A 14,840-nucleotide genomic window follows, 5' to 3' on the forward strand; every position below is an offset into this window, starting at 1 on the left:
GAAACGCAAATCGACAGTTTTCAACCCTTCGAGCGAAAGTGTCCTTCGAACTTTTACGTCGTTTCTCGAATACGTATTATTCATTTTGCTATAAAGTCTTGCGCGCGCGCGTTGATCGTATCTCTGTAAGATTGATTGTATCTTTTCACTCGACACGCACATGGAATGATAGGAAATGTTTCGAGGGCAAAGGGGGAAAAAAGTCGTCATCCAAGATTTCGGTGATTCATTGTTTCTAATAAAAACGTGATTACACAATATATGATATGAAAGAAGCGTTAAGTTCCTCTAACATGCGAAGTGCGTTTGTATCGCGATTGATCAAATTTCATCTCTCTTGTAAAGGATGCTATATAAATTAGCGATAAAAAATAAAACGTACAATAAAACATTGAGTTTAATACGTGTAAATAGAAATTATATATATGGCCCTCTACTCTGCTAATTCTATTTTGTACAATCATTTTGAATAACGCTATTGAAAAGTATTCAAAGTATTATAAATAATTGCAATTTTTTTGTGTAAAATGTTTTTACAATAGTTTTTCGTAATTTCCTAATTTTCATTCTTAATTGGATATATGTATGTATATTAAGCATTAAAAAAACAGTGTATTCATTTGTAATTCCGAGTAATTTTAGCGAGAAAACTTCTATAAATAATTTCTGAAATATCGCAATTTTGTACCTTTTTAATGGAAGCATCGGTTTCGTCGACTTCTACCATTCCGTTTCTGTTTTCTCAAGTCATTCCAAGTTTCATTATACGAATCGAATATTGAATAAATGATTACCAGCTCTCAGATCCATATGAAAGACCAATAGAGGATGTTAAATATGATGAAAGATATGGGAAATACTATCCTGCTGCGCTTGTCGATCCACTGAGCGATCTCCTGCGGTGTCATCGTTGTGAAATTATGCAATTTCGCGAGAGTCGGCCTGCGTGGAAATGGTTTAGATGGAGGAGGGGTAGTAATGCTGTCGATGGTCGTGATGCTGCCGACAGAATCAGGTTCCGGATCCTTATCCTCCTCTATCCTCACTGATGGGATATTGATCGTGCTTGGGAAACTCTGGAAACGATTGATACGATTAATACAATCGATATTAATTTCGCCAAAGAAAACGTTTGAAATATTAAGCCTCGGTGAGATCATTTAATTTTCTTTACAACATATCTCAAAAATAAATTATGTGACAGATTAAAAATTTTTTGAAAGTAATTTCCTTTGAGATTTAATGAAAACTTAAATAAAGATTTAAAATAAATTTTAATTTTCTTTACAACATATCTCAAAAATAAATTATGTGATAGATTAACAATTTTTTGAAAGTAATTTCGTTTAAGATTTAATGAAGACTTAAATGAAGATTTAAAATAAATTTTAATTTTCTTTACAACATATCTCAAAAATAAATTATGTGACAGATTAAAAATTTTTTGAAAGTAATTTCGTTCGAGATTTAATGAAGACTTAAATGAAGATAATCTAAAGGCTATTTTCTTTCTTGAAAAGAGGTTGTTTTTCATTGTATTTTTAAAATATTATGGAATAATAAAAATATTTTTTAATCAATAACTCACGTGTACGGTGAGATAATTTTGACTTATAAAGTCTTGCTCGCTGTTCGTATTTGCGTTATCTAATGACGACCATGATCGCGATCGTTCCAGTCCGGTTGTATTCTTCTGGAATTGCTTTCGTGCCAATCGTGGCGTCAAGGTAGACTTAAGGATGTATTTGCTGTTGACCTTTTTCAACGGTACGTTCTTTCTGCATACGCAATTATACATGACATGTTACCTCTAAGCAGTTTTTATCGGCTGGCCAGGAGTTATATAAGGTGTTAAAGTGAATAAAGAAAAAAATCTCGATGAAAAATATTACATACTTTCTTCGGTATATGGTATTAACGAAGGCGAACTCGACCATAGCCGCGAACAGAAATATCGTGCAGCCCAAAAACCAAATCTCACTTGCCTTTATGTAAGAGACTTTCGGCAACGAATTTTCCACTTTCGACGCGAGCGTCATAAACGTCAAGATGGTATTCGTTCCTGAAAATATGTAAGTCTCGTATGTATTTTAAAAATATTATTTGCCCAGTGTATTATATTTTAAGAATACGCAGATATTTTTATTTTACCTAGAACTATTCGCGGCGCGCTCGCGTCTTGATGTAACCAGAAGGACACCCAAGAAATCACCACGATTAATATAGACGGTACATAATAGTCCATCATGAAGAATCCCATTTCGCGTGCTAATTTAAACGTGATATTTATTGAGCTGAAATTGCCGGCTGCAATCACAATCATATGATAGCTTTAATAACAATGTGACATTCAAGTGCGTGTTTTTCTTTTTATTTGAATCAAATCGAAATATTCCGATTAATTTTTACCGAAATGCCCGTAATGATACTGCCACGAGGTGTAAGATACCCCGGAGCGATTGACCCACGTGTCAACAAGCTTATACTCCGTCAGATACAAATTATTCGCGACGACAATCGGATCCTCATCCCAGTCTAGTACCATTTCGTTTATATTGTGAGTCCCTAGTGTAAGGAAAAAAATAAATCATAATTAAATAAGAGTGTTAAAGTTTACACGATGCTTTCTTGCTAGACCAAGTAAATTTGAAACATTTTAATTTAACTATCATACCTAAAGAAAGTATAAGCTGGTTTATTCTTAATTATAGCATATTTTAAAACATTGCGCCTTTTTATTATTAGTCTAGTAATAATACACTAATTGGCGGTAATAAAAAAAGAAAAAAGCATCGTATAAACCATGTCAATGATATAATATAACAATAGCACCCTACAGCTTTCGAAGACCAGCGGACACTCTTGCACATCGAACGGAAACTTTTCCAATCGGAGACCGCAATTGAGTGTCGCTTCGAGTCTGAAATTCAAATGAATTTCTCCGTAATCAATCTCTATTTCTGTCTAGTAATTTGGAAAGATTTCCTTCGAGATTATTAAGTATCATCCGAATACCTTGTATTCAAAATAACCATGCCGAAAGGACTGATAGAGATGAGTAGGTCCTTGACGCCGTTTCCCATCACCGCCGAGGTACGTTCATTCGCGACATATACAGTAGGTGTCCAGATCAAAGCATGAGCGTTCTGACCACCGTATATCTGAGTCATGTAAGGAGCAATGTCCGACAATTTCAGCCGCTTATCGAGGTACCGGAACTGCAGCATCAAATGCACGTCAAATTGCTGCAATATAATTTATTCTATCTTTATTATCAATCCTCGCGAGGCGATATTTATATTAAGCATTATCCGTGTGCATGGACGTTCACAGAATTTTTTCCAAGAGGGGACATCATTAATTTTTTTTCATTTTTTGTTCTTTTTTAATTTTTTTATTTTGTCTAATTTTTATTTTTTTTTTATAATTAAATGTGCAAATAAATTTCAGTGTTTATTCAAAAGGAGAGCAAGTGCTTAATTTTTTTACTGATTCCAAATACTCCCTTGGACGCCCATGTCCTGCCTGGTGGAGGAAGAGAGTTTGATGTTTAAAAGGTTTTAAATAAAATAAAATAAAATAAAAAAAATATTTAAGAAATAATTTTGCCAAAACCCTCTCCCCTATTATTATTGACGTTAGGATCCGCTAGTGTTCGTGATATAATTCGTAAAATATAAGATATGAGTACAATTGTAAAAGTATACCAGAGTTTTGGCCATGTTGGACTTGATTGTGTAGATGAAGGCTTTCGTGTAAATCCTGATCGGATCCGTAGCGTTAATCATCCCTGGAGGTCGAACCATTTTATCGTAACGACATTCGTTCGCCAATTCTTGCAAAAGTTCCGTTTGCGTCATAGAACTGCCGAATACCGGGCAATTTCCCGATCTGTAATAAACAGTGTTGAGTTTTCTCCAAACGCGCGTGAAATGTCAAATCTATCTTTAGAATTTATTAGATATATACATATATATATACACACATTTCAGACTGAAAGACGCGCGCTTTCTTACACGATCGCAATTTTAATTCTTGAATGTATAACATTCTCTAATAAAAATTCGCAAAAGCACTCGTGGCAGAAAAATGACGATCTCGATAAATTATTGTATTGTCGCAAAATAGTTTAACAATAAGATTTTTCTAAAAATTACTCGAAGAAGAAAAGATACCTGAAAGAAAAAGCTTTGCGCGATCAAAAGATACTAAGAGTACAAAAAATTAAGCTTTAAAATATATCCTTTAGAAAGTATATTTGAATATTTGTTAATAAATATATATTATATATATTTAATTAAAATATTCATTTAAAATAAATATTTGAAAATAAATATTTGCTTAAAGTGATTTTGAATTTCTATAACTTTTGACTATAATAGAGAATACGTACATAGGCTTTTACGCTAGTTAAATGCACCAATTATAATGAAACACATGTTATAAATATAGCCTACAGATCTAACTTTAAAAGAAAAATAGTTATAATTAATATTCTACACCTCATCTTTTCGAGCGTATGTTTCTGACGTATTGTTCATTAGTGTTTTGTATTGATGTAAATGACATATTACAGATGACATTGGCTATGTATATGATTGTACATTGAAACTAATTTCCTTGTCACTTGCTGAGCATGTGACGCTTGCTCACGAGAACCGAAGATTTTTCGGTTTATCGCAAATCGGTTAATTATAAGCACGAATCTATAAAGATTCGACGCGCTATCAAATTGCGTGAAGCGATGATCTGCACTAAAAAATTTTGTTTTCCACGATCATGTGCTGATTCACGTGACTGGGATTTTGAAAAAAAAAAGAATATGAAACGCTCCGAGTGCTTATTATTCGTATAAGAGAACTCACAAAAGAAAGCCGACTGTATTAAGTTCTTATCTCACACTCTGTATGCTACTTGAATTTATAACGTTAAATATCTTCGCCAAACATCTTGTTTATTTAAGATACCAGTGTATTTACGTGTCCCTATGAAATTGTATGTACCAATTGAGATTAGGATTAAAATTCTCTCTGACGTTATACCGTGTCGTATGATATGCAAAGTGTCACAAGGTACACTGAACAATAAACATTTGTACAAGCAGTTTCAGTTACAATTAAAAAGAAGTTTCACTTATGAATCAGAATGTTTTTAAAATGTAATCTCTACAATTTTCTGAAAAAATCTTTAAAAATATTTTTCCATGGATCCGAGAGATGTTTTTTGTAAATTTTATAATTTATTCCACGTGTGCATCTTACAAAATGTCTATACAAAATGTTTCATTTTATTTTACTATTTTGTATTATATATTTTCCTTAGAAGTTAAGAATTACAAAAAAATGCCTTAAGACGAAATTATTTTAATCTAAAAGAACACTTTACAAATTTGTTCTAAGAGTCGAAATCTGCGAAAATAAGTAAATCTTCTATTTATTTTAAATAAAATAATTTCACGTTTTAAGTAAATATATAGATTCCATATAAAATAAGTATTTTTACTTTTTAATAATTTTGTAATACTTTTATGTGCAGATCATATGAATTAATTAATGTTGAAAAAAATTTATATAAGTTAAGTATAAGAGTTCCCCTAAGAAAAAACTTTAATATGAAATATTTTTTGTATTCTTAATAAAAAACTCGAACAAAGATATTTCCAAAAACATGATCATGTTAAATAACATTTTCTATATTTCGCATTTATAATAATATACATGTTATATATTCTCCAGATTTCTACTCGATTGGTCCTTTTATATTTCTTTTGTCAATTCTGTTTCTTGAGACATTTAGAGCAAACGAAGAGTCACGAAGCTAGCAAACGTAATTAATCGTAAGATTCGCGATGAAAAGCGAAAAAGATTGATGAAAAGGCAAAAGTTAAATTTACATGCCGATATTTGAACAAGTGTAAATCCAACACGATGCTTGTTTACTGTCGAAACATGACGGGCTCTTTCGCGCGCATACAAAAAACACGAAGAATAGTTCTCGACAATTATTTTGTTAATAATTTAAAAAAAATTTTTTTTCCAAATTACGAGAATTTTTGCGCCTTAATAAAAACGCTTTCATCTCTTTCACTATAAATAATTTGCATTACTCTAATTTGTTAATCGTACCGGTGCGGTGGTTGGTCGCATTTACGAGAACTTCGAAGGTCGAATGTTATGCGCTAATAAGTTTGAAAGCAACTATAAAATTTCACAAGGTTAAAAATTATAATACGCGAATTTTACCTTATGACGCCGTATTTCCTTGTGATCTAACACGTGAACAACACAGCTTCGGACTTACGTAAAAGATATATTATTCGCGAGAAACGAGAAAAAGGAAAAAAGAATGAATGGCATTAACGTGTTTCCTTTTCTCTCTTCGTTTTGTATTATTTTACAATGTGCAAAACCCTTCTGATAATGATGGAAACCGACGATGACGGCGGTATATGAGCTGCGAGCGAGTAAACTTTGTGGTTTGGCAAAATTTATGAAGCATATATTTTGTAAAAATCGCTAATAACGTAACATTATCCAAGAGCTGATCCGCATGCAGCAAATAAACATTGTCTCTTACAGAAAAAGCAAAAATTTCAAATATTTAAGATTATTAAATACAAGAAATATTAAAATTCTGTTGTAATTTATATTGTATTTAAATAGCAGCAGAAAAAATGCTCTGTGCTAAATTTTAATATTCTTATATTTGAGTATATACTATATGCATTTTATATATTATAGATATAATTTATCAAATTATAAATATATGTGTAAATAATGCGTGTAAAAATATGTATACATATTTAAATCCTAGCATTAGCATATCTATCTGGTAATTAAGACATGTTTTTATCAAATCTTTTGCATTAGAGAACGTTTCTCAGATTTTTCGCGAAAGACGTCTCAAGCACGTGGTTGATCGGTCATAATTTTATGACTAACTATGTATAAGATGTTGACGTCTTTGGCTAGCGAAAAGAAAAACCATACATCCGGGAAAAAGTGATTTTAATTCAAAGGGCTAATGTATATACAATGTCTATATTATAGAAAATAAATCTCAACATATTTTCAGTGTGCGACCTGGACACGTTTGCTGACATGATATATTTTAGCTTCTTAAATTTTTTTTATATTATTAATTGAATGAAACGTACGACTTACACTGTCGCGTCCACGAGCGATGGTAACTGTGACAGATGAACGAAGAGCGCCAGGACGAAGACCCTTCCTCCGAGAGTCATTCTTGAGTTTTTCTTCGTCACTTAACTGTACAACTAATGAATTCTGACTGATCTTTCTTTGTAGCCTGCGAGTATGCTCGGGTGAGCAAATTTGTTGGAAACCAGACGCCCAGACCAAACCTTGCTCCCACTCTCTCATGGTGAGTCCTCCAGACTTGTTTGAAGCACATACATATTCTCTGAGATAATGTGTGAGATCAACAAATACATGCACACACTCATTATGTGTTTAAGACTTACAATGTTGTATAGACTTTTGCATTCATCTGTAGTCATTGTGTAATTTATACATCGGCGTCTAACGCAATGCACTAATTTAAAACGCGCGACTTTATAATATCAGATATCGCTAAACGACTCACTGCTTCCCAGAACAATCCATCTAATGTGTAATTGTTTATTCATGTTATGAAAAATGCTACAAGCTCAATATAATGATCCATGATTCACAATCTCTGTTTAATGAAATTTTTCTTATCTCCCTCCTGAACTTGTAAGCGATTTATCACGATGATCACGCATGCAGATATATACGTTTTTTATTAATTTTTATTTAGCATTATTATTGCAATTTATTGCAAAAATAATAATCACTCAAAAATATGAATTCATAATTAAGCATATTAGATAATAACCTGATAAAAAATCAGGCAATAATCATATAAAATAAAAAATAAAAAAAATTGTATACTAAAATTTATTCTTATATATACCTATGTAATATTATCTACATATATAACATACACATATAATATATATAATATATGTATTATATGTAAGTTATTTATTACCAACTGATATAATATCAGGTTTCATACAATTAACAGTATATGTTAATAAGTGAAGATCTTGTAAAAGTTTTGTCAATCTTTTAAAGTGTCTATCAGTATAAGGTATCATACTTTCTAGAGTGGAAGATAAACCTGGTATTTGTAGTTCCTGAGTTCCGATTTCTGTCATTAAGGCATTTATAACTATCTAAAAATAATAATAAGGCAAAAAATATATAAGAGATGTACATAGATTGCGTTTCGTCAATATTTCAAAAGATTTTAAAAATCAGTTATAACTCTAATTTAAATAATTAAATCTATTAATAATTATATAAATTTCTTTTAATTTTCAAATTTTTAAATTATTAAATATCTGAAATATTAAATTTCATATCATACCTGAGCAGCATGTGAATTCCGGCTGTTTGTATTCCACGAAATTGCGCACTTGAGTAACGCTTCTTTGCGAGCTGGTTTTAAATCCCTTATTATTTCTACAAGCTCATCGCTTTGTTTCTGCAATAGAGCTGACACAAAAGTAATAAATTTTATATATAAAATATATAAGAAGTAAAAAAAATAAATACATAAAAATTATACAAATTTCTAAGTAACAAAAAAAGTTCAGATAGTTCAAAAATATTAATATAATAAAAGTTATGTTATCTTAAATAATATAAAATATAATATATGTATATACATACACATTATACAATAATATAAAATGTTAGAAATAAGTACATTTATCATTGTTGAGACATATGATGTATGATGTCAACATCACAAAATTAAATTAGACAATGATATGGATAGTTATACCTTCTATAATTTTAAGAACTTGCAATGGTCGTTCCATCTTTAGAGCTAATTGCAGCGCAGCTTGAAGTTCTTCAGCCTTTAGTAAATTGGCCAACTTTTGTTCCTCAAACACGAGTCGCTCTCGTTCTTGTGCAATTTGCGTCCTCCTTTCTTCAGTTACATCCCTCCAAATGACTAGCAATGAGTCGCTACCTCCACTGATGATATGTTTTTCATCTTTAGCAACTGGACAAGAAGATATTATATGTATATTTATAAAATATCGATTGTTACAAGATATTCTCGTATGCATGGATCAGATAGACTCACCTACAAGAGTCCAAACGTGACTCTCGTGTTGGTCTAAAGTAGAAATACACTCAGACGTTTTGATATTCCACAATTTCAGAAGACCGTCTCCACCTGATGTAATTAGCTGCATACCGTGTGACAGAAATTCTCCTCTTAAAACAGAGGATTCGTGCCCTTCAAAGGTCTGCCATAAGAAAAAAATAATAAAGTTATAATAAAATTTACGAGTATAATATTTCTCTTTTACCTTCAGACAATTGAGTTCTGTCAAGGACCATAATTTCATTGTACAATCGGCAGACGTTGTTAAAAGTACTTGATCAATCGGCGAGAATCGAACGCACCATACGCCTCTTCGATGACCATGAAACACTCCAAGCAATTGCAAATCTTCAGCAGACCACAGCTATAATATAGTTATTATATTATAATTCTAAAATGTCATATATAATTTTAAAATTATTCATGCACATATCTAAGCAAGTTTATTGCAATGTGGTACCTTAGCAGTCTTATCTTGCGACGCTGTAGCAATCAGTTTATCATTCGGCGAAATGGTTACGCAGTTCATCTCTTTTTGATGTGCCAACATTGTGTAGCTTGGATTTAATGACAAATTTTGCTCTGTAAATATCAATAATCATCTTAGATTTACTTTATCTTCTATTTGATACGCAAGCATGTATATACATTTTTTCTAACATACTATGTGAATCAAGATTGTTGGATAATTCCCACAGCTTTAGGCATGAATCTTGAGCAACAGTTGTAAAGAATTTAGTTGATGTTTGAGATATAGCAACAGAACTGATTGATGCTGTATGCCTAATGGCAGATCCAATGCAAGACATTCTTGTCATCTCTTTATCAAATAGCCATATACGAACACTATTGTCCTATAAATAATTTTATATGTATAAAAATGTCAGTTATTATTATTATTATTATTATTGTTAAAAGATAGGTACCTTAGCTGAAGATATAAGCAAATTTACATTTGCCGGAGTTGTTGCTAAGGCTAAAATGCTATCACTGTGACCGCACAATAATTGACAATTCATAGATCCAACATCGTAAAGTTTTATGTCACAACTGTTAGTCGCGAGCGCAATGTGACTGTCATTAGCTCCAAGATATGCGACGTCTAGAATTTCATCGCTATAACCTACTAACTGTCCCAATTAATATATAGATGAATTAATAGTTATATAAAGTTATTTTTTAAACAGAATCTTATACAAAGCACACCGACCTGTTTCTTACATTCAAACGACTCCAATGAATGAATGATAATATTATGATCGACAGATACTATTGCAAAAATATTATGGATGCTGTTATAAAGTAAGTGAGTTATTGATAAACTGCCTTCTTCCTTAGCTGGTGATACCAAAGAATTGTCTTGCGTATAAATCAGTTTGCCTGCCTTTATTTCCCAGATTTTAACAATACCTAAAAAAATGTTTATGTTCAATTGCATACCTTGTTAGTTGTGTAACTGATATGTTAAATTGTATTTGAATTGTTAGTATACCTTTTTCACCAGCTGAAGCAATGTATATATCATCGTCATTGTATGATTTAATAAATGCTGGTAAAGACTGAGGCAATATTATAAATGCTCCTTCTATTCCTTCATACACTGGTAAAACACGTACTGATGTTGCAGATGATATATCCCATAAGATCAGTACTTTATCTCTTCCCGAACTGTATATATAAGATTATTCATTATTATTATGATAATTTTACTTGCATAGCATGTATTCTGAAGTTCTTTCTTACCTAATTACATAATTTCCATTTTCATGGAAATTAAGAGATGTAACTTTACTAAAATGTCCGGATAAAGTAACCTTTTTCTGTCCAGTATTGATATCCCAGCCATGAATCTTGGTGTCGTCGCCAGCGGCGAAAAGAAGCTGTTTTGTACTATCCGGATGAAATTTCAATACACTAAATAAGAATAAAAGTATTGATATTAATTCTGACTATTTTGAAATGTAGCATTTCATATGAATATTTAATACCTAATTACTCCCTGCACTCCTTTCAAATTATGTGTGCAAGTATGATGCTGCAAGTTCCACAATCTGACGGCACTATCGCTTCCACCAGATGCCATTAAGGTATTATTATTTGAAAAAGTTATTCGTGTTACAGGTCCGTTATGGATAGACTTCCATAATTTTATCAACTTATTGACTGATAAGAAAAAAAGTTTGAATTTCAAGAATATATTATATTGAAGCTTGATCTATAAAGCATCAATTAAATATTAATCACTACCTTTCCAATCCCATAATTTAAAAAGTCCACTTTTGTGATGAGTGAATATACTCGTATCATTGTCAGCAAGAGCAAAACAATTTATTGTATCCTCCTGTTGATCATTCTTTTCGATTTCACCCAACAATGATATCACACTGCTTTTGCTCACAGACAGTATTGAAATGGTGCCTCCTTTCTGGCAGAATAAATATTCTGCATCTGCGCTCCACTGCAATGAAAGAATCACATTATGCATGCAATAAAATAGATAAATAAATCCAAAAGGGTACAAATAAAATAGATAAAATCTTTCAGGAACCTACTTGTACATCACCGCCAGTATAAAATGCTCCATGCTTGCATTCCACTTCAAATCTATAAATATAACAATCATTATCAAATAGAATATATATGAAGAAATATAAAAATATATGATATAGAGATAATAGACTGATAATATAAAAAAATATAAAAAAAACTATATAAAGAAATTATAAAGAGGGCACTAAAATATATGAATAAATATTCCCTTATGCATATGAATAAAACTTACGCTTCTTTAATACTCATTTTTAGCGTTATTCAAAACTAAGTATGCATTTATAAACAACCACGTGGTGCATCAAGTCTTCACATTCTAACATCCCCTCCCTTATGAGTAACAGCTGACTTGACTCGTATCTCTTGAATGAACAATTGATTGGACTTCTCATGGAGAATTCCTAGAATTCCCCGAGATTTTTTAGTGAGTCCTAGAAATTCCCCATTCGTTAACCAATGACAGATCTACACACGTACGTTTTACACGACGTTTATAATAATAGTTTAGTGTATGTCGGTATAAACCAAAGTTATTGTGATCGTCGTCGAATATTTCCTTGTACGATACATATTTCAATAACATTCCAATAATTTCATGATTTTCCAGTTAACATTCCTTTTTTATCACAAGTTATGATGCTCGTGAATTCTGCAATTTTACTTAATTTATTATTGATATATTCCGCTTTTGGCGGTCCCGAAGAAGAACAAGGAGTAAAATACGCTAATAAATGTGAAGGTGATTTTTGTCTTAATTTTTGGAGCAATATTTTTTAAAGACAGAAATATAATAAATTTAAAAACATCATATTACTGATTGTTGCTTAATATTGAGAGATTATTTGTAAATCTCTTATTCAACACACATTTGTAAATAATAATGATTATAGTTGGAATTAACAGTAACTTTTTGTTACACAGTATGTAAAGTTTTAGCTACAGAACTTGAAGCTAGATTAGATGAAACTGGAAAAACACATGATGTATTAGAGATGGGATATTCAGTAGATGCACCTAAAAAGAAAAAAGAATACAAGAAATCGTAAGTATCTCATAATAAATTAAGACAAAATGTGAAAGATTATTTTAATAAAAAATTTATAGAATGCTTGCTTCTTTTCAGAGAGTTACGATTACTAGAATCTCTGGAAAATGTTTGCGAACGTATATTGGAGTACAATATACACAAAGAACGTACAGATAGTACAAGATTTGCAAAGGGAATGAGTCAAACATTCACGACATTGCATAATCTTGTGTAAGACATTTTAATATACTGTGATATTATAAAATAATTTGAAAATTATAACAAATAAATTGTTATAGAAACAAGGGAGTTAAAGTAGAGTTGGGAATTCCATATGAATTGTGGGATAAGCCTTCTGTTGAGATAACAACTCTAAAAACACAGTGTGAAGATTTGCTTGAGAATCACGAAGCTGATATTGAAGACTGGTATAAAAATCATCAGGGAGAGGTTTCTTTAATTAAGTAATGTCCTATATATTTATTTTAATAATAATAATAGTATTATTATTAATATTAATATTGTTTGTTGTTTATTATTCAGATATTTATGTTCCGAGCGTGCATTGAAAGAACAAAATGATTCTTGTCTGTACGAGAAAGGGGACACTGGGAAAGATCTCGAAAAAGAGAAAAGAAAGAAAAACAAGGAATCAAATAATAAAAGAATTTTGAATAATAATTCTCAGTATGCAAAGCAAGAGCTGTAAACCTACAAGAATAAATTGCCTCAACAAATACATTCATATAGATATCTTAGTAATAGACTAAGACATGATGAGATTTTATTAAGAAATATGATCTGTTATATATATATATATATATATATATATATATATATATATAACAGATTGTAATATCATACATATATATTATATATGTATAAAGATAATCTGTAAATATTAAAATATATAAGACTCCTTATACTCGAATATATATACTGTTGTGCCATATTTGTTGTATTGTTAGAAATTTAATAATAAATTTCTTTTATACATCTCTCCTAAAAGATTTGCTTGTAAATTTCATGTAACATCATGACTGTTAATTCAAATAATGATTATTTCAGTCAATTCAAATATATTAAAAAAATATCAAATATATTAAAACCTTTTCAACATCAATGTAAGAGGGATATATAACTTTTGGGGATAAAAGAGCTATGAAAAAAGTATTAATCGTAATCTACTCCATAACTTGCAACGTATTATTTATAAATAAAATACATATTTTATAGCTCAAAATATTTAATTTTCGGATGATTTTGCTACTTTATTTCTATACGGAGGTGGTATCCATTTCGTTTTACCACGAAGTTCCCTCAAACGTTCATATTCCTCTTTAAAATCTTTATGCTCGTCCCTGTATAGACCATAATTTCGCAGACAGGTCATTAGTTTATCCGTCTCCTCGTATCTTGGGTAATAGTCCACGATCTCCGGTCGTTTTTGAATCGGTTTCTCACTGAGGACCTGCACGACTTTCATCGATTTCTTGTTAGTCGGTCTGACCACTTCTCCGAAAATTCGATTACTCAAGCGGTTCATACGCATGGCATAATTAGTGCTCACGTTCGCCAAATTCACGTATTTATTCATTTTTCAATTTACTTGCTCGAGCAATCGTGTTATTAATTTTCCTCTTCCTAAAATTTCCTGAGGAATAGAAAATAAAGGTTAGGTTTCTCGTAAAGATTAAAAAATGAGCTTTATACATTCAAAATGCAAATGACCGAGGTTAGTCTCGAAAGAAAACTTTATCCTTCATTGTCTACTTACTTTTCGTATTTCATCAATTTGCAGACCATTGTTATTCTATGAATAAACAAGAAAAATATCGTCCACAGCGCGTTCTTATCAACATAACACAAATCAGTCACTGTGAGACTCAAGCGAGAAAGTAGTTCCTCGTTCTTCGAAACGCGCGAGAATATCGGAACGCATTAAATGTAATTATTTCCAGCAGCGCGAAATATATATTAATTTAAAATATTATTTTTATAAATATATTAAGATCGTAAAATTGCGCGCTTTAAAGTTTCTCAATAATCAGCGTAGTATCTTCGGTTCGTTCATACACACGGATCGTTGAGCGAT

The 14,840-nt window shown here is 31.1% G+C and overlaps 4 protein-coding genes across 4 annotated transcripts; 1 reads left to right on the plus strand and 3 right to left on the minus strand.

Annotated features, from left to right (window-relative positions):
- Positions 1–216: 216 nt before the first annotated feature.
- LOC146720855 (pH-sensitive chloride channel 2) lies at positions 217–7,388 on the minus strand. Its single transcript, XM_085487715.1, has 9 exons — positions 7,164–7,388; positions 3,708–3,891; positions 3,016–3,245; positions 2,838–2,920; positions 2,410–2,565; positions 2,152–2,307; positions 1,897–2,062; positions 1,589–1,778; positions 217–1,076 (listed from the first exon to the last, which is right to left on the minus strand). Exons 1-9 carry the CDS (start codon positions 7,241–7,243, stop codon positions 801–803), a joined length of 1,521 nt encoding a protein of 506 aa, XP_085343841.1. The 5' UTR covers positions 7,244–7,388; the 3' UTR covers positions 217–800.
- Positions 7,389–7,926: 538 nt separating this feature from the next.
- LOC114941536 (transducin beta-like protein 3) lies at positions 7,927–12,446 on the minus strand. Its single transcript, XM_029316563.2, has 16 exons — positions 12,196–12,446; positions 11,951–12,119; positions 11,721–11,772; positions 11,416–11,626; positions 11,157–11,331; positions 10,912–11,082; positions 10,661–10,836; positions 10,379–10,578; positions 10,095–10,298; positions 9,833–10,022; positions 9,629–9,750; positions 9,374–9,532; positions 9,145–9,310; positions 8,836–9,060; positions 8,416–8,543; positions 7,927–8,221 (listed from the first exon to the last, which is right to left on the minus strand). Exons 2-16 carry the CDS (start codon positions 11,965–11,967, stop codon positions 8,024–8,026), a joined length of 2,394 nt encoding a protein of 797 aa, XP_029172396.1. The 5' UTR covers positions 11,968–12,119; positions 12,196–12,446; the 3' UTR covers positions 7,927–8,023.
- CNPYb (FGF signaling regulator protein canopy b) lies at positions 12,080–13,753 on the plus strand. Its single transcript, XM_029316590.2, has 5 exons — positions 12,080–12,457; positions 12,640–12,760; positions 12,842–12,976; positions 13,045–13,209; positions 13,289–13,753. Exons 1-5 carry the CDS (start codon positions 12,352–12,354, stop codon positions 13,452–13,454), a joined length of 693 nt encoding a protein of 230 aa, XP_029172423.1. The 5' UTR covers positions 12,080–12,351; the 3' UTR covers positions 13,455–13,753.
- Positions 13,754–13,930: 177 nt separating this feature from the next.
- Positions 13,931–14,639, minus strand: mRpS33 (mitochondrial ribosomal protein S33). The gene is made up of 2 exons (XM_029318113.2): positions 14,523–14,639; positions 13,931–14,399 (listed from the first exon to the last, which is right to left on the minus strand). Exon 2 carries the CDS (start codon positions 14,340–14,342, stop codon positions 13,992–13,994), a length of 351 nt encoding a protein of 116 aa, XP_029173946.1. The 5' UTR covers positions 14,343–14,399; positions 14,523–14,639; the 3' UTR covers positions 13,931–13,991.
- Positions 14,640–14,840: the final 201 nt, after the last annotated feature.

The sequence above is a fragment of the Nylanderia fulva genome, unplaced genomic scaffold (genome assembly GCF_048542155.1).
Source record: "Nylanderia fulva isolate GAGA-0341 unplaced genomic scaffold, ASM4854215v1 Scaffold6, whole genome shotgun sequence".
NCBI classification, from domain to species: domain Eukaryota; kingdom Metazoa; phylum Arthropoda; class Insecta; order Hymenoptera; family Formicidae; genus Nylanderia; species Nylanderia fulva.